This window comes from Anser brachyrhynchus (genome assembly GCF_964034855.1).
Source record: "Anser brachyrhynchus genome assembly, chromosome: 2".
Lineage (NCBI taxonomy): Eukaryota > Metazoa > Chordata > Aves > Anseriformes > Anatidae > Anser > Anser brachyrhynchus.
In genome coordinates, this window is record NC_137695.1 from 149,813,830 (window position 1) to 149,832,689 (window position 18,860).

The following is an 18,860-nucleotide window of genomic DNA, read 5'->3' on the forward strand; positions in this document are numbered from 1 at the left end:
TCGTGCTGCCCTGCCAGCGAGGGGCTGGGGGTGCCCCAGGAGCTGGAGGGGACACAGCCAGGACAGCTGGCCCCGAATGACCAAAGGGACATCCCGCACCACGGGGATGCTCAGCAATGGCAGCTGGGGGAAAGGAGGAGGCAGGGGGGCGCTGGGGGCGGTGGCGTTTGTCTTCCCAAGGCACCGCTACGTGGTGAGCCCTGCTGTCCTGGGGGTGGCTGGCACCTGCCTGCTGGTGGGACAGGCGAAGGCATTCCTTGCTTTGCTGTGCTTTCCCTGTGTGTGGCTTTTGCTTTACCTGGTAAACTGTCTTTGTCTCATCCCATGAGTCCTCGCACTTTTCCCTCTCTGATTCTCTCCCCCATCCCACCTGGGGACAGTGAGCGAGCGGCTGGGTGGTGCCCGGCTGCCCGCGGGCAGAGGCACAAAGCTGTTGCGTGACCTGTGCTTCCTGGCCAGGTAACAACACGGGGCAGAGAAATATAATCGGTTTTTATTTAGTTGGAATTTCCTTTGTCAGCACTGCACCTTCGCTCTGTTATTGCCCTTCCACTCTACATCAGCAAAACTATATGCAATTTTAGTTATTATTAAAGCCCTCTTGCTTCTGTAACATGCAGTTAGAGTTCAGGGGGAAGCATTCTTAGAGGTCTGATGAAGGAAACGTTGACATCCAAAGCTCTGGAAGCCGAAAGTCTTTAAGAACCGAAATGCAGAAGTTTTCCAGCAGTTCTTTATTTATAACGTAGGCTTAAGCAATCATTACAATGTAGAAGGGAGACACACTTACAGCAATTATTTATACCAGTTTAGAACAAAAAACTGCACAGGGAGAGGTCAACTCTCAGTACAAACTAGCAACTAAACCACAATAATTTACCATTAGAAACATTTTATTTTTTAGCTGTGACACTGCTTTTACAATATGCAAAAACACAAACAATAGAACTATCCAAAGTGTTTTGTCACATTCTTTCTACATTGAATTTGGCAACATTTTATATTAAATTTTACTGATTATACTAACGTTTAAGAACTAAACAAGTGAAAAGCTGTACTCCGGTACAGTTACATCCATTTATTTCAAAGGTTTAAATAACACTTTTAACTATTGAGATTATCTCCTAGCAGTTTTTGTTTATGCAAAAACCATCTCAAAGCCTCATTTGCACAATGCATCAGCTACTGTATCAAGATTGGTGGGCTACACCACAGGCACTACTGTTTAGTATATTCTGTAATAAGGAGCTTGTTTTTCAAAGAAAGGAAGGTTTAATAGTTTCTAAGAATCATGCCTTTTTTCTTTTTTTTTTTTTTTTGCTTTTTGCTTTTAAGCCATAACAAAAAAAAAAAAGGTCAGCAACCACAGCAGTGTAAAATGTTATATAGAACACAGCGACTACACAGTTACTAGAAGTTTCACATCCAATGCAGTTATGTATTAAAGCATAAGAGGTTATGTGGGTAAGTCCAAAGCCAACAGAAATCTGCAGAGTATTTGGTGGAAACTAGCCCCTTGTACGTGTTATTTGGTGCATTTTTCAACAATCCCAGAGGCACGGGTCTGCTGCGGGTGGGCAGACCGCATCCTGCCGGACTGTCCGATCAGAGCACCGGTGGCGCCCCGGGGTCTGCACATTTCTATCAGCTTTAGAAAACGGGTATTGCAGCAATAACTTACTTTTACTTTAAGGAAAAAAATCCAACTCTTAATAATTCTATCAATAGCGTTCCAAAAAACATGACTTAAAGTACAAAAAAAGAGAAGGGAGTGGTCAGACCCCCAGTATTACCAAATAAAAAACTGTATAATCTCCCCACCCCCCACCCGCTGCCCCATTATTTTCGGTAGTTAAGAAAAAGCCAATCAACTGCCATTTAAAAGAAGTTAAGAAAAACAAGCCCCTGTATTGGAAAGAAACATTCGCAGTTTATTAGATCACAAGCTGGTTACACCTGTCAAATTGGTAAGTGTTTTCTCAAAATATTTGGGCTTTCCAAGGTGCCCAGCCTGCTGGGCACGGTCAGAAAAAGGCATTTTGATAATAGCTAAGAACTCCCTGCTTGCATTTTAAAAATGTTTTCACATTGATAACTGCCTTAAGCCTGTCGTCCTCGTTTGTGTTCCGTGAAAGGATGAGTGGAACAGAAGGTGAAGGTGGAAGAACCAAGCCTACACAGTTAAGGCTGCATGCATGTGACTGAGAGTTGTTGCTGTGCAGTCAAAAAGAAATGTGGAAAAAACCCAGTCTTTAAAACACCCTACAGAAACAAAACACTGCAATCCAATATGGCTTATTCTGATGCATTTACCATGAAGCTACTAGTAATTACTCCTACTAGGCTACTTTTGTGCAACAGCATCTGCTATTTTGATGGCATCTCCCTCCCCCCCACTACCCCCAAATACTCTACCAACTGCAGGTTTCTTCCTTGCATTATATATTGCTTTTATTGTCAATTTTCATTCCTGCTTTTCAAACTTGCTTTTTTTTAACGCTTAAATGAGGATCTATTCCTTACTGCTTGACTTAAACTTTAAAATAAGTCCCATTGTTTTGTTGGTTTTTTTTTTCAACCTCACTATTACAAGGCGCTCTACAAAAGCTTGCAAAAAAGCCAAATTTTCATTAAATCCCTTTGCTGAAGTTAACTACTCGACATTTTTTTTTTCTCCTATGATTTAAAACTTTACAAAGAGTTATAAAAAAGGTAAATGGGATTTGGCACCTTCAGAAAAAATTAAAAGTGTAACTTAGATCAAAAAAATGCAGAACCAAAATCATTGATATTTACAAATTAAAACACCAGTGAAGATTATGCCTTACTACGCTCTTTCACCTTGTTTTCTCTTTTAGAGTACTTTCAGACTGTCTGTTTACCGAGTATCTTAAAAAATTCACTGATTACAGATTGGAATGGATAGAGACAAATTAGTTTTCTCACAGTTCCTTCTCGGCGGCTAGTACTCTGGCAGCTTTTTCGCCCCTAGGAAATACGAGGTGCTGAGCGATCATTCGTGGTCGTCTTCTTCAGTTTGACGCCGCGCCGAATGGCGTTCAGCATATCTTCACCTTGCGGCGCGTCCCCGGGGCTGAGGTCCCCGGGATCGAGCTCCAGCTGGCCTGCGGGCGCCAGGGCGCCGACGCCATCCCGGTCGCTTTCTTCCCCCTCGCTCTCCGGAACCGCTTGCCTCTGCTCGTCGGCAGCGCTCAGTTTCTGGCTCGACGGCGGAGGGTTGACAGACGCTTGTCCGCTCCACGAGGACGAGGGCATGCTGGCGACGCCTTGCCCGCCATCTCCCGCCGCTGGAGACTCGAGGCTCTGCTCGGGGCATTCTTCGGTCCCGGCGAGGGCGCCCGGCAGCCCCCCGGGGATATCGGGGACCGTGGGCGTTTTGACGGGAATCACCGGCGTCTTGATGGGAATCGGACCTGCCCCTATGGTACCGCGTCTGACCGAAGGCTTGGTGGAGGGCGTCCGTCGGATGGTGGCGACGCCGGGGGTGACTATGACCGGTCCGAGCGTGGTTGGCAGACCTGCAGTGGAAGCAGGACGCTTGGTCTGAAACATTCTGCGATACGACTGACTAATGTCGCTGTTTCTTGGGATGGTGGAAGATTTGTCAAACTCTTGTTGTTCTGCCTCCTGGTCACCACTCACAGAGAAATAATCATAATCTGAAACTGATGCCAAACGACACAGTTAGGAACAAACTGGAGAAGACGGCCGAGTCACGTCATTAAGGCTAAAGCACGTGAATGCACATACAACCGAAAAGGCCTGGAGGTCAGTAGCAATTAGGAGAGGTTTCACCTCGAGGCGGAATGAAGTCTGAAGCGTGGTGACCAAGATTGTCGTGCTGTGTGGCTGAGGCCAGGCACTACAGCAGACCAACCCTACACCTGCAGCGTGCTCACGTCTCTCAGGAAAGGGAATGAGCATGGTACACATTCGGTGCCTTCCCTAAAAAGAACTAATTAAGTAACGAAGACTCAGTGTTTGTTGCCAACATTAAGATACTAAAACTGGCATCCTACAAGTCATATGTTAACACTTGTAGGTACAAATACTTACTTACTGTAGATACAAACAGCCAGTGACTAAAAACTGTACTTTATAACAGGCAATGTGGGGCTCAGGGGACGGTGTACCAGTGATTTCAGCAGCAAATTTGATTATTTTGCCAACAAAATAAATCCCAGCTGTCAGCTCTGAAAACTCAGCCTAAGCTTCAATAATTGCATCAGGCTCCTTCCTTTCCAAGTAAATGCTGAGCCAAGCTAGGCCTTCTGCAAGCCCTGCTGCCTCTTGTGATTGCACAGCACAGCTGGTCTCAGCTGCGCAAACAACGTCCTTGCTGCACTGTCAGCACCAAACTCAGCCCCTCTCAGCTTCCTGCGGGGTCTGAAATGGCACAAAACCCAATACCTTGGTGCAACTTCCCAGGTATGCCCAAGTTAAGGTCTCCAACGAATTCTTTTTTCCAGCTACAACAATTTCTGTTTGTGTAGGAAATAAAAGGTCACAAAAGGAAACAGAACAGAATCAGAGCACAGATGGAACGAGAAAGCAAAGCTCGTGAGAGTGCAATTTTGCTAAGACAATAGCTCGGAAAGGATACTACCACCAGAAGAAGTGTATGATGCAATACTAGCATCATTTTACTTAACTTATTAAATTTAGTTCCAGCACCTCCTTTAAAACTGGATCTTGGTAGCATACTTAAGCTAAAAATCATTCTAGTAATGAACAAGAAAACATGAGTGCACACAGTGCAGAAATCCAGGCTTCTATTTAATTTAATCCAGGCTGCATTCCAGGCTGGACAAAACTTCACGACAGCCATCACAGAATGGCTGAGGTTGGGAGGCACCTCTGGAGATCATCAAGTCCAGCCTCCCAACTCAGGCAGGGTCCCCTGGCAAACATTACCCAGGACTGCATCCAAACGTGTCTGGTAAGTATCTCTGGGGAAGGAGACTCCTCAAACGCTCTGGGCAACCTGTTCCAGCGCTCTGTCACCCTCATGGTGAAGAAGTTTTTCCTCATGTTCAGACAGAACTTCCTGTGCTGCAGTGTGTTCCTGTTACCTCTCATCCTACTGCTGGGCACCAGTGAGAAGAGTCTGGCCCCATACTTTTGACACCCTTCACATTTTATACACGCTGATCAGATTGCCCCTGAGCCTTCTCTTCTCCAGGCTGACCAGGCCCAGCTCCCTCGCTCCCTCATCCTCCCCCCACATGAGGAATGTTCACCCCTTTGCTGACTACCGAGCCAGTGATGGCTGCTGGAATACAGCTCCTTGGTGCTGGGGTGTGAGCGCGTGATGGCCAGGCTGAAAAGGCTCGGAAAGAGAACAGCTCTCGGATAGCACATCGGGTCAGTACTGGGTACCTTGAGACGGGATCGTGTCCTCTGAACAGCACGGAGTTGTTGTCTGGGTGCTGTAACCACTGGAGCACTGCAAGGAATCACGGCTGCTCCTCTGGGTGTCAAGCTGCAGACCTCTTGTCAGAGCGAGCGCCAGCTCCTCGCAGGACTCCATCTCCTCACCCTGCTGGTTACGCACAGAAAGGAGACACGTTACTTGGTCGGTCTTCACCAGCTCTTAGCTGTCCCTTCTCCCAAGCAGAGCTTGTCACCAATACAATATATCCAACAGGATAGTGTCCAACCATTCACTTGGGCTTAGAAACAGGTGCTTCTTGGGATGCCACTGCTCTACAAACATAAATGCTCTACAAATAGCCCATTGTCTTACTCTCTCATGCCCATGCAACTTCCACTGACCACATCACCACCACACCAGTCCCACTTGCTGGATAAAAACATGCCAAGACAAAGCACGTCAATGAATCCTGGCAGGAGCTAGCACACCGTTCATTTCCCCTGCACCAAATAGCACATTCAAAATTAGAGCTTCACCCTCGTGGCAGTCGACACCGTCATGCTCCGAGGTCTCTGGGCCTCCTCGGGTGGCGCAGGCGGTCCGCTCTGCGCTCCTCCGTTCAGATCGGGCTCGCGTTTCTCCTTGCGGCGCTGCAAAGTGTTCACCATTGGCTGATCGTACGGGCCTGGCTTGGCCCAGTCCTAAGGAAACGTGCTCGTTAGTGACAGCTTTCATTAGTGATTGTACTTTAAACACAAGTATAACTGTGCAAAAGGACAATTTTAATGTGATAGATTATACATCAAACTTGACGTGCCTTTCTGAGTAAGGCCATAAATTAATTAATTTTGAGGGTATTAAAAATCTTCACTCATAAAACCCATCTCCTTTATTAAAGGGAATCTAATCTTCCTATTCTACCTACGAATTATGGAAGAATTATATTCTTCATAGAATATTCTTCTGTGAAGATATTTAACATTTTAACGTTATAGTTTCCTCTAAATAAGATTCCACGGTGTTAAAGCCTACATTTTCAGAAATTCAGATGCAAAAGTCACTGGCACACAACATAAACATATGGTGTAAAATACACATAGATGTCCAATCAGCAATGCTAGCTGTACGCAAGTTCTAATATTGTGTGTTCTTACACAGGATTATAGTTCTGAAAAACTAGGCTTAAACAGATTTTTATTTTATTTTTCACACATCAGACATTACTCTGGGTGATCTCTTGGTTTACTTACTAGCTGAATTTCAGTTCAGAGTCACGATCTGTCCTGACGGATGGCTAACTTCGCTCTGAGTTACTGGTGCTATATTTGAAACGGGAATTCCTCAGGCCACGAGGACCATCCTCACTCAGGGCTCTATTAAGCACAGTCCCGAGAGTGCCCAGAGCCCACACGCCGTGCCCGGCGAGCAGGGCTCAGCAGTGACCCGTGCTGGGACGCGGCATCACTGCTGAGCAGCAGCTCCCCAGGTGCCAGCTGCTGAAGGGCCCAGCCCTAGCCCAAGGTGTGCTTTAAAACTAAAACCAGAAGCAGCAGCTTGCGGGGCAGACCTGGCCACACAGCCAGCAGCGGCCGCAGCTGGCTACTGAGCAGCCTCCCCACAGCCTTCTGATCAAACGATTAATGACGGGCTAAGACCACTCTCTAGATTTTTACTGACACGTCTCAGTCAAAGGCACGGGAAGCACAAGCCAGCTGTAGTGACAGAAGGCCCCTGTGCAGACACAGGTATTTCATTTTATGAGCCCTTGTGCAACTCTGCTTCGCCTCAACAGCTGTGTCTTTGCTCTAAGTGCTCGGCTGTAAAATCTATTGGCAAAGTGCTTCTAGCACAGCCACAGCCAGCGGACCTGGAGCCCCAAGATCACTGTGGTCACCCTGTGCCTGTGCCTCAGTCTCCAATCACTGGAGAGAGAGATTCAGGGGTCTGTAACAAGGTACCTCGATTTACATATACGAGAAGGTCCCAGAGTGCATATGCAGTATCACGTAACCCTCCACAGGCACCTAAGACCTGTGCAGCGACTATCAGCTGCAAAACAGCTTCAGGGCACCAGACAGGAGACCTTCTCCTTGGCTCCGGGGGCAGAGCCTCCCCAGGGAACTGCCTGGCAGGGGTGAGAGTCACGGCCCTGGCAGAGCAGAGACGTTTTGGTGCAGAGGAAGACCCTTGCAGATCCAGCTGGAGCAACTGAAAGAAGTTGATGCACGCTGGCAACATCTTACCGTCTCACCTGAGACACCAAAACAAGCTGTGGTAGCACTTTCAGTCTGAAGTAAGCAACTTCTTAAACCCCTCCAGCCAGATGTACAAGGGCATGCCCACCTGTGGTCAGGGTGGGAGCAAAGGACAGCAGCTGCAGTGAGAGCATGGCGTCGTTCGATGAGTGATTTCTCTAGGCAAGCTGCACGCCAAGCCTGCTCTTCCCCGCTCAAGTGAGAGCTCTGAGGATGCTCAACCAGCTCTCTTCTCGCTGAATAGAGCCCAGAGTGCCTTCACCGTGTCACTTTTGTTCCAGAACTAAACTACTCCTTCTCACCCAGGTGTTATCAGCTTTAATATCTTTTACTGAAACGTCAGAATTAGACGAGGTCATTCAGAAATCTTCACTACTGGATTTTAGCTGGATTATCACCATGCAGTGCCCGGTCAGAGCAATATTCAACAGAGCAAATCAACACGTAATTACACGGATTGAAAGCAGCAACAACCACTGTGCGCACGCTTGGCATGAGGAGGTGAGGACTGCCACAACAAAAGGAACACAAACCTTCCAGCTAGGGATCTTAGATGATGGTAACATGCCTGGCCCAATGGTGTAATAATGAACGTAGTCTGGAAGGAGGGCTGAGGGAGCCCGAGTCCACGCGCGGGAGACAGGCGGGAAATGAGGGAAAGGACCTGCACCAACTGAAGCTACGGATGGGTCACTTGATAAACTACAGTGATAAAACCCATTAGACAACTGGAAACGAAACAAATAAACAAACAAAAACAGAGAAATTAATATAAACAGAATGAATATGAAAATACACTGCGACTCTGATGCTCTAGGGAGAAAACTTCTGTATCTTAAAATAAAGAAAGAAAATCTTAGCTTTGCTGCAAATAAACAACAGAAAATTGATACAACGCTTGGTTCAGAAGTGAGATTGCTTGAAAATTGTTATTTGGTATAACAAATTTCAGACATCAATCTAGCAGTCATTGTCTCCAGGCTCAGCGGCTTTGCCTTCTGTCCATGAAAGTGGCACACTGTGAAAAGCCTTGGCAATTTATTTAGTCTGCAGACATAGAAACAAAACATTTCCAATACTGGAGGCATTGGCATCGGTGGCATTGATTCTATGTAGCCGGACAGAGAAGAAAAGCGTATAGCCTTCGAAAATGACATGTTCTGGCTGTGTGATGATATGGAAGAAAAAAAAAAAAAAGAAAAAACCCAACAGCGAGGATTTACCAGATGAGAATGGATACTGCTCTCACTGCCTCCCCCGGTTCACAGTGTATCCCCCAGAATTTATTCCAACCACGTTCTGGCACGGTGCTTGGTTTTTCTTTTCATTTTGTTCAAAAATACACTCCAATTGCTTGGTGTGATGCATGCTATCTAACGGGAGAGAGAGAGGCCACAAACAGTAAAACCTGGCCATGATGCTCTTTGTCAGGCACCCAGCTGGGTTTAGGCACCATTCCACAGTCTCTTTGAGTACAAAAAGGTGGACAATTGAGATTTCTTAGAAATTTACTCTGTAAAATGGCCAATTTGTAGCTTCCCCCTAGCAGCAAGTTTGAAGGCAAGCGTCACTGTGGTTCATTCAAACAGATTCACTTTTAAGGGAGCGTGCAACAGTTCCTGTTCTCATCTTCCCCGGGAGGAATCCTGGCTGTGTCCCATGCACATTTTTTTTTTTTGTCCAAAAGTTGCTGGGTTTGGATAACACGCTAGGAGGTTTGTATGTCTTTGAGATGAAGTTTTTCACCTTATCTGTGGAGGCCCAAGCCCCCATGGTGGAGCCTGAGCTGACTGAGGTGGGGGAACTGCACTCGCTCACTGACTGGCAGGTTTCAGAGGCTTCTGAAGAGGCAGAGCTGGACGAATTCTGCAGCGTAAAACAGCACCGCAACGCGGGGAAAGGATACACAAGCCACCAAAAAGAAAAAAAAATACAAACGAACAAACAAAAAAAGACAAAAAGCACATACACAAAGACACACACAGGAGAAAGGGAAGGATGAGAGAAGCAGAGGGTTAGGGTTTTAAAAACAATTAGAAACCGCTCAAAACCATTGCTAACGTTCAGGAAATCTACAACGAAACAAGGCAATTGCTTAGTGCGAGAACTTGCCACGCTGCTTGAGAATGAGGGAAGCGAGGGATCGACCTCAGCTCCTCATCGCAATCCCAGCGCCTCAATTCTGTTAGCTGTCTCAGAGCAAGAAGCTGAGGGGACCGACGGTCCAAGCATGCGATGCACCAAGACAACTGATTCGTACAGAAAAGCAGATCATCGGTATTTCAAAGCCATCAAGTTTAGGTTTAAAACACAGAGCAGCAAATGTCACTTACATTCACAAGTTCTCGGGTATTCTGACCTGCAACAGCACTTGTGAACAGCTCATCTGAGTTCAAATATTATGGAACAGAGAAAGAAGCGCTACTTACCAGAGCTGGAGGCTTCCAAAGGCTGTATGCATGTGCCTCTGCGGGGGGTATGCATACACCCAAAGCACGGACTCAAACCTTTCTGCCCAGCAGTCACTACGAAGGTGCATGTACTCTGCTGCGGGCATAAACGGTGGCATGTGCTTGCCAGCCACCTCCTCTGAGCAGTGGAGACAGAAAATACCAGGGGCTTGGATGGAGAGGGGAGGAAAATGCAGGACACCGAACGTCCAGCTAACAGCTCAACCACCTAGCTCCTAACAAGGAACTTCTCTCCTGCTTCTCAGTGCGTGCCTTTATGTACATTCACTGCTATAAGACCCCTACAGAAGCATCCAATTCACCTACAGACAGGCCTGACTCCAAGGTGAATAACCACGTGGACCACTTTACCAACTGCAATGCTGCTGTACATCTCCCCATTGACAGCAGCATCACCCTCAGCAGGGGGCAGGTCCAACCACGGGCTTTGAAATGGTCAAGAACACTGACAGCAAAGATATCAGGACAGTACTGAGCTCTGTTCACTGTCAGGAAATTCAATATTAGCAAGAATCATTCATCCTTTTGTAGTCCAAGACCTGTGAAGCAAGTCTATCTAACGATATCACCGTCATTTTATTTTAAGACAGCAGAGACAATGCCTGGGATTTCCAGAAATGCCCTCTTGTACGGAAGTTTGTGTAGCAAAGCCTCAGTTTCCAAAGAATGAAATTTTGAAGATCAAGGGAAATCTCATCTAAAATACAATTTCGCCAGTTAACCTTAGATGAGATCTTGGAGTGAGGCTGCAATAAAATTATATCAGGGTAAGAGACATAGCAGAGTCATAATTACTCACTGCTCACTATGAACTACATATAAGTAATGTATAGCTAATCGCCTACGTAAAAGGAGATGTTGATCTCCCAAGATGGGACACCTTTGTTGTAAGGATTTTGGTGAAGACTATGGGGCTGTTGAGAAGCCATTACAAGATCAGCATCCTGAAATTATTTGCAAACTGCGAATTTAAATAAGTCCTGTAAACTCTGCAAAGGCTGTTAAAAAAAAACAAAAAAACAGAGAAGAAGAAAAAAAGACAAAAAATACAGTGGATTATTCTGTAGAAATAATGCACATCCCATCTTAGGCTGGCATCAGATCAGATCTGCATGTGACCTGGCAAATGTGGTTAGGGTACTTGTAAGCTTGTACTCAGAGGGCAGTATCTCGAGTTCATCTCGAGTTCATCTCGAGTTCATCTCAAAGGGTGAGAGGAACATAAGATCAGAAGAAGCTACAACAAATGATATGTAGCTCTTAAGGAGAAAAATGAAAAATAATCTGTGGGTTACAGTGATACAGTGGCTTGATGCTTTGTGTAACCTGTCACGTTCTTGATTTAAAGCAACTCCTTTTACAGGAGAAATCTCTGAAAATATGAATACTGACAAACATCAGCTGCAGGTGACGGCCATCAGATATAAATACAGTGCACTAAATGCACATAAGCCTATTTTTTCTATTCTTAAATTCATTTTTTACAATAAATCTCCAAGTTTGGCCTCTTCTAGGTTGCTCAGCAAAAGAAACTGATTGAGAACGCTCACCTTGAGAACACTCCCAATAGTGTTACACTTGGGTTAGGAAAAAATGAAGATAGGAATGTAATTTCAGAAAATGCTTTCTGAAACCTCATGTTTATTACCGAAAAGAACCACTGAAAGACCCTCTTGGGTCTGAGTACTCTGCCTATGACAGGACAGACACAGAAGGATCCGAGTTCCAAGGACCATGTTACGGCACCTTGGTTTCTCCAGATGTCCCACTGATGACAACTGAGAATTTGGAGTTTACACTCAATAGACTATTCTTGTTTACAAGCCAGAAGCTTCAAGAGTTTCTGTCAAGAATCTATCAAGAAACAATTTTATGTTTACTAAGGTTTTATTAGCAATAGAGCTGCATGCAGCCAGTAGACGGAATATGGCCAAAAATCCAACTTCTGAAGATGCAAAGATTTGTTCAATTTATGTGATGTATAGGAAAAAAGCCTAGAAATGGCAAATTTATTTTTGCAATAGTGTGACTACAAGGTGAAAGAAAGATGAAAGAAGGACTCACAGCAAACTCAGCATGGCCATTTTCAACAGGCCAAGTTAAGCAAAGGATGAACCAAGATACCCTGCAGAAAACATCGTGGTAGTTGAAGGAAATGTAAGACGTGGTGGTAGGGAAACAGGTCTCCTTGTCTTGAGAAATTCACATGACACGGGAAGGGTGCCTCAGGTCTTGCTAAAAAAGGATTAAGACAGTGAGAAAATGATGGCGACAGAAGAATACTGAGGTCCTGAAGGAGAAGCGTAAAGAAGACGAGAGTGGCTGCAGACAAAAGGATCGGACTGCCAACGGTCTTGAATGGCTGGGAGGAGCACGGTGTGGGAAGCACAGACCGCCCTTCATTTCTTAGCAGAAAGTACATGAGTGGCTGAAAACAGAAACTGCACAGCTACTGCTCAGGCAAAAAGGCTTCAAGTTTGAGTGCTTGTTCAAGATGCACACCCACCTGGAAACGTGTGCCCCCGGGAGCACACACACAGACAAACATAGCGCTGAGCAATTTCTACTCCACATCCCCTGGAGTGAGAAATTTGACTTTTTTTTTTTTTCCAGATGACTTTTGTTGATTCCTTTTTAAAATGATTGCTTAATTTGAATGTTTTTTTTTAAATTAGTTCTTTCATTTCAGCTACTTTAACCCCAGGAGGTTATTTTTTTCCACAGTTGTGATAATGGTGGTTCTGCTCAGCTCTCAACCATCTCTTCTGAGAAAAACCCTGAAGTTAACGATATCAGCACGAAGCTAAAAATGTGCTCTGCACAATAACAACCAGTTTGTCAGATGTACATGATATGTATGCAGCATGGTATCTGGTTTCTCGGACATTGTTCCATGGCTTGTTCTTGGATAGTGTCCTGCTGTTGGTGTGCTATGCATGAATTCCAACAAGGATATATTAAAAACAAAACAAAAAAAAACCACCAACAACAACCCCCCACTAACTGTATTTTGAGCTACTGGACAGTATGATTACAGTTTCCATCTGCTGTCCCACTAACCTACAACAGGACTGCAGTTATCTTGGATTACCTGCATCCTTTGCTATATTCTCATTTTCCATTCAAACACAGTATTGCTTTCTTAACCCCTTCCCTTCTTCATACACTAGACTGAGCTTTCTGGGCAAGATTTTCCCAGGAGATCAAATCCTAAGGAAGAGCTTGGTCCAACGTCTCTGCAGTCAGGAGAAGACACATCAGCTACTTTTCAAAAGCCTCACGACAGAGACTTAAGGTCACCTCCTCGATCTGTCTCACTTCCAAAAACGTGTCTCTACTCATCTAGTCAGGGACAAACCCTTGGGAAACTGAATTTGAAAAGTAAGTTTAGGAGAAACAAGAACCTCGTGGTAATTGATAGATGCATTTCTTTTTTTTTTTTAAAGGGTTTAATTTAGAAGCATTTCTTAATTTACACGAACAATTGAATAGTTATGACTGTATTTCCCCTATTCTAACATCAAGCTATTTCAAGCAATGCCATCTCCTCAAAAGCAGACTCCTTAGCTTCCAAATCTGTAAGTTCACATCTAGTTTCCCTCTGCTTTATTGTTTAAGGAGAAGTGATTTCCAGAATATTCTAATAAGAAAGACTTAGTCCTCTGCTGTTTGACAACACCTGAACAGTTGTGGTTTTTTTTTCCCTCTTCTTTACCTGCTTCTTTCTCCCACCTTGCTTTCACCCCCACCAAGTCTTAAGCAGCCTCTACAACCCAACTCCATGACCACTCCCCACATTATGAAAATCACCACGTGTGTTCACTCCAAGCCCAGCGGATCCTCCTACTGTCATCCCCTTAACACAAACGTAACTACTATTACCATACCACTTCATCGCAGATACTCCCAGGCCCCAGTTTGCCTACTACACGGGGCTACGTGTAGGGTTAGCAGCACCAACCTCGTCGGGTGTTCATCCAGGACCTGCTCTGTGCTCCCTGCAGCAGGGCTGCCCAGGGCTTTACGTGGTTTCAGCACATGCCAGGGGCAATGCTGACCTCAAACCAGGCATTTAGAGAAACTACTCAGCTCCAGAAAGAGATCTGTGATGCTTTTCGCCCAACTGCACTTGCTTGATTAAGATTAAAATATTTTACAGGGCACTTTCCAAATGTACTGCTACCTGTTAGAGGCTAACACTTTTCCTCCCAGTGATCTTAACGGTAATGCTGCAGAAAATAGGTCACACTGAACCAGTCTAAGGGCAGAGCCTGGTTTTATAATTGCTCTTTTTCCTGTCTTCTACGCAGTGTGAAGACTACTCATCAACTATAGTCTGGAAAGCAGTCTTCATTTTGCCAGTCATCTCTCCTCTGGTACAGTCTGTATCTTGTTTAAATCTCTACTTATTTCTTCTTCAAAATTTTACCCCCCATCTGTGATTTTGAATAAGATCAGTTCAATTTTCAGTGACACTTCATTGTCAAAAATGCAGGCGAGAGCGTAAAAACTTCACGTTGCTCATATAGTGTAATTCCCATAATTTGGGAATATTATGCAGATCCTCTCCACTTTCTTTTAAAATCCATTATTAACAGAAAATCGGCTTTGCTGCCTTAAAAACTACTGCTGCTAGCAGATGCCAGAGCATGTAGCCAGCAAACATCAGCCAAGTGTCCACCTGCGCAAGATACATAGCTTTTAATTTCCTTTGTTGATTCGGGAGCTTGCTTTTCTGCTTTCTCAGTGTCACTGCTGCAAACAATGACATCAGTGTTTTAGAAACAGTCAGCAGCCACTGCTCCTCCCTCCCACCGCCCAGCCTCAAAAGCACAACGCCGAAAGGAAGACCCGTCGGTCGGTTCGGTTAGAGACACACAACATGAAATAACGCTGTAAATTGAACAGCTTCTCGGTAAGCTCACGATCACGGTTATCCGTCAGCACGACACACACATATTTTACTTAGTGCTGAACATACAAAGCGAGACACTTAAGCAAAGATGAAGCGGCCAGGCAATGATCTGTTACCTTTTCCTCTGCGCAAAGGTATACAGAACTGGAGACATACAGAGCACATACCTATTTGTTATACCAACACACTACACTTGTCAAGTCAACGCCACACTGCTGCAGCCTTCTACAGCTCATGAATAGCTCAAGGGATGCTTGGATCGGTTTGCAACTTTATGGATAGTTTCTAAAATGAAGTGAAAGTATGTGAACTTAGCTGGTGTAGGTCAGCGTGACTCCACCGACTTTCAGGATGTTCTGCCAGCTGACACCGGCCTAAGTTCTCTCCCCTGTTTAAGAGGGGAACTTGCAAAGAGAGGTGTTGGGTTTTTTCCATGGTAGGGGCAATTGCAAAGTTACATCCTCATCTGCAAACATAGCACCATCACGTAGATTACCACCCTTTTATGCAGGTGCAGTGGTTACTATGAAAACCAAAGATGATGCTAGAATGTATAACCAATGTACGTATCTTAAAAGTCAGCATCCTTACCTTGTTACTATTCCAGTTTACTTTATTATTGCTCATTTATTTTTTTCACTTAGGTTAGCCATAGCCAATCTAAATAAAACATTCATTTTATTAGTGTGCATAAAGTTCTTCAGGTTGTCATCTATAAAGATAACGCTGATGTGTCCAGACTGGGGACAGTGTAGAAGATGTACTCGTTTGACAACAAAGCATTTCTATTAAAATGAAAGAGGTAAACAGATTTAAAAAAATACTGAGCTTCCCTCGAGAATATGCTCCAAACTTAAATGAACCAGTGCTGTTTTCAATGATACCCTAAAAATTTCACTGTGAGAGCTACTTACTAAACGTTCTGCAGGCAGTAAGGGTCTGTGCACTGTCCAAGGTGGTCTAAGAGTAGCTTAAGTGTGCAGGTGGCACTTGGTGACAGCTAATACTGAAATTGTCAGCTGCTTGCTGACTGTGGGGATTAAATTCATTATTGGCTACATGACCATCCACTCCCCGTTACATGAAAAGGAGTACAACTACGTTTATTACACTAAAGGAAAATCTGCTCATATTTCTTAAGAGTTCCATAAAGAATTAAAAACACCTTTTGTTTTGATGCAGAAACCTTATTTCTGCAAGGTGCTCAATTGGAAGTCAAGAAGAGCAAGCCTATCCACAGAAAGGGATGTCGTCAAAAATGGCAAAACCAATCTCATATGATGTTGTTAATGGCATTCTGAGCATTCCTGGCCTTTTGTAGGGGTCCATCTGGTGGGACCCCAGTATCCCTGTTATGAAAGCCACCAGTATCAATACCAAGGCTGTCAGAAGGCCGTTCTGGCAGTGATTTTTGTCCATTAAACAATAAACAGCCATCTGATATTATCAACTTGCAATCTGTGCTGTATATTAACTGGTAACTTCAGTGGGTAAAGTGAATAGTCACTCCTTCTAGCAGGGTGGGATTTCTTACTCTTTTCTCCTCTGTACCCATCTGAAAGTTAGGCATCTAGGTTCCCTCCAGGGCCAGAGCAAAAATCAAAGTCCCTGAGAGCAACTAATCCCTCTCTTCAGTGCTAACTGCAAAAGCAACACAGATCACTCCAACCAGAGGCCCAACTTTTAGATGGATGAAGTGCAGCGAGATAAACCTTACCCTCAGCACTAAATCTGACTCCAAGGTACCCCAAAATCACACCACAGGCTTTTGTGAAAGGTGAGCCAAGTTAGAGAGTCCAGCTCACGCTCAGGTTTTTGTTCTCATGCTTGCACGTACCTGGTTAGGTGCTTCTGGTGGCATAGGGGATGGCGATTTGGACTGGAAAGCATCCTGGGACATGAATCCAGAATCATGGGAGGACACACTGGACAGCCTCATGGGTGCCTGCTGAGGCAGATTGGAGCTGCGATAGCGATAGTGTGAACTAGGTGAGTGCGAGTGCGAGCCACTGGACCGGGAATCACTACTGTTAACGCTGTTCAGACTGCTGTGAGAGACAAAAGGAACAAAGAAAGGAAAGGGGAGAGGAAAAGACACAAGGGCGGGGTGGGGAGAGACCCATATACAGTACAATTAACATTCCACATGTCTCTAGCAACAGGCAGCATAAACCGGAAAAGAAAAAATGTTGACAAAATAAATTTAAATATATATATATATGCACATATATATCAGTAAAGAACTGTAAGCAGCTGCAGTATCCCTTGTGACCAGAGAGAAAATGGCATTTTACCTTGAATTTCACTCAAATGATCATATTCTCTAACCACTCGCAGTTCACGTTAGGTTATGGACGAAGGGATTTGTTACGTGCCCTCTCTAGCCTTTACAAAACACGTGCAAAAAATGTTTGCTGACAGCTCTCTCCTACTGCACCAAGGACCAAATTTTCAACAGGATCTCTAGCAGGAGGTCTGAAGGCATCATGGTTCATCTAAAAGTCTGCGTCGTGACATGCAGTTTGGTTCAATCAGCAGGCCAGCGTGTGAGATTTCTGAAAGCTCTACCAAAACCCCATGCTTCAAAGTGCCTAGGACAGGTTTTGCTCACATGAACACTTTCTACCAGGAAAAAAAAAAAAAGTGATGATACGTATTCGGTGAAGTCCCACCTCTGGTTATGTAGCTTTAGTTAGTAAGAAAGACCACCAGGAAATTAAAATTTCAAATTAATATGCATTAAAAAAATATTTCAACCAAAGAGATCGATTATTGATGTCCAGTATCGATGGAGCAATGACATGCCAGCCACAATGTGGGAGCTGTTAAAATTTGCTGCTGAGGTGGCTAAGCAGGACTAGTAGGATGCATCTGTCTGAAGGCAGGTTCCTACTTTCACTGGCAGGAGTCCTCTGACTAGCTAACAGGATGGCTCTGAAAGGTACGTGGGCTAGGACAGCACCTCTTCTTCACAAATCTCATGTACACACAAGATGGACAAGCCAGCTTGCAGCAGAGGAAGAGGAGTTCTGCCTTTTTTTACCCATACACAACGGTGCCCATACGGGTTTTACCACATGAAATTAGGTTGATCAGGACCAGATGATCGATTTTTTTTAGCCATTTTCTTTTACAGCTTCAGGATATTGCATCTTTAAGCCTGTGCCCATTGCTCTACATATGCACATTTTCACATATATATATAAAAGTACTGAAGTTGTTTTTTTTATATATATCTGCATGCAGAGGCAAGTAGATACATAACATCATGTTCGCTTGCTCTGACATGCTAGAGGTAACTTTGCTCATACACAGGGAACCTGTAGTACATTATTCATAAAGCAAACTAAAAAATCATTTGAGAGCAACTATGAAGGTGTTAGAGCAGAATACACAGTAGGTTATTTTCCTTTTCAGTAAAAGGAAAGAGTAAATGTAGACACCAGGTACAGGGGCAACATGCTAATAAACTGTTTTATGAGAGAAAACAGTTTTTACAGAGAAAGCATAGACAGAATCCAGTGTTTCAACATATTTTAGGACAGCATTAGACAGCATTAAACAGTCAGAAAAACTCGTATCAAAAAAGCATTCCCATCTACCAGACTTATAGGGTAATTGCCAAGGATGATTTTTCCTTTTCAAACAGTTTAACTTACTGATTAGTAACAGCTACTTAGAATAATCTAGAAAGTCATCGTATGAAAAACAGAAAAGGAAATTATGAACGAACAGTCTCAGAGCTTAGATCAGTACAGTCTGCTCTTTGATCTGAAATGGATTCAAGAGAACTAAATCAAAAGCATCGTCAAGTTGTCTTGAGT

General features: G+C 44.4%; 1 protein-coding gene across 25 annotated transcripts in view; it reads right to left on the reverse strand.

Moving 5' to 3' along the window:
* Positions 1 to 719: 719 nt before the first annotated feature.
* MTSS1 (MTSS I-BAR domain containing 1) overlaps positions 720 to 18,860 on the reverse strand; it is a 125,309-nt gene continuing 107,168 nt past the window's right edge. For 3 of the 25 annotated variants that reach the window (XM_080580796.1, XM_080580777.1, XM_080580789.1), the window contains 6 exons: positions 16,874 to 17,084; positions 9,397 to 9,516; positions 8,184 to 8,378; positions 5,932 to 6,096; positions 5,401 to 5,563; positions 720 to 3,686 (listed from right to left, as the gene is read on the reverse strand). In XM_080580796.1, the coding sequence (XP_080436922.1) occupies positions 2,989 to 3,686; positions 5,401 to 5,563; positions 5,932 to 6,096; positions 8,184 to 8,378; positions 9,397 to 9,516; positions 16,874 to 17,084 (1,552 nt within the window). In that variant the 3' untranslated portion in view covers positions 720 to 2,988. The remainder of the gene's footprint in view (positions 3,687 to 5,400; positions 5,564 to 5,931; positions 6,097 to 8,183; positions 8,379 to 9,396; positions 9,517 to 16,873; positions 17,085 to 18,860) is intronic. The other 22 variants (XM_080580798.1, XM_080580797.1, XM_080580786.1 and 19 more) reach the window with 15 other exon arrangements.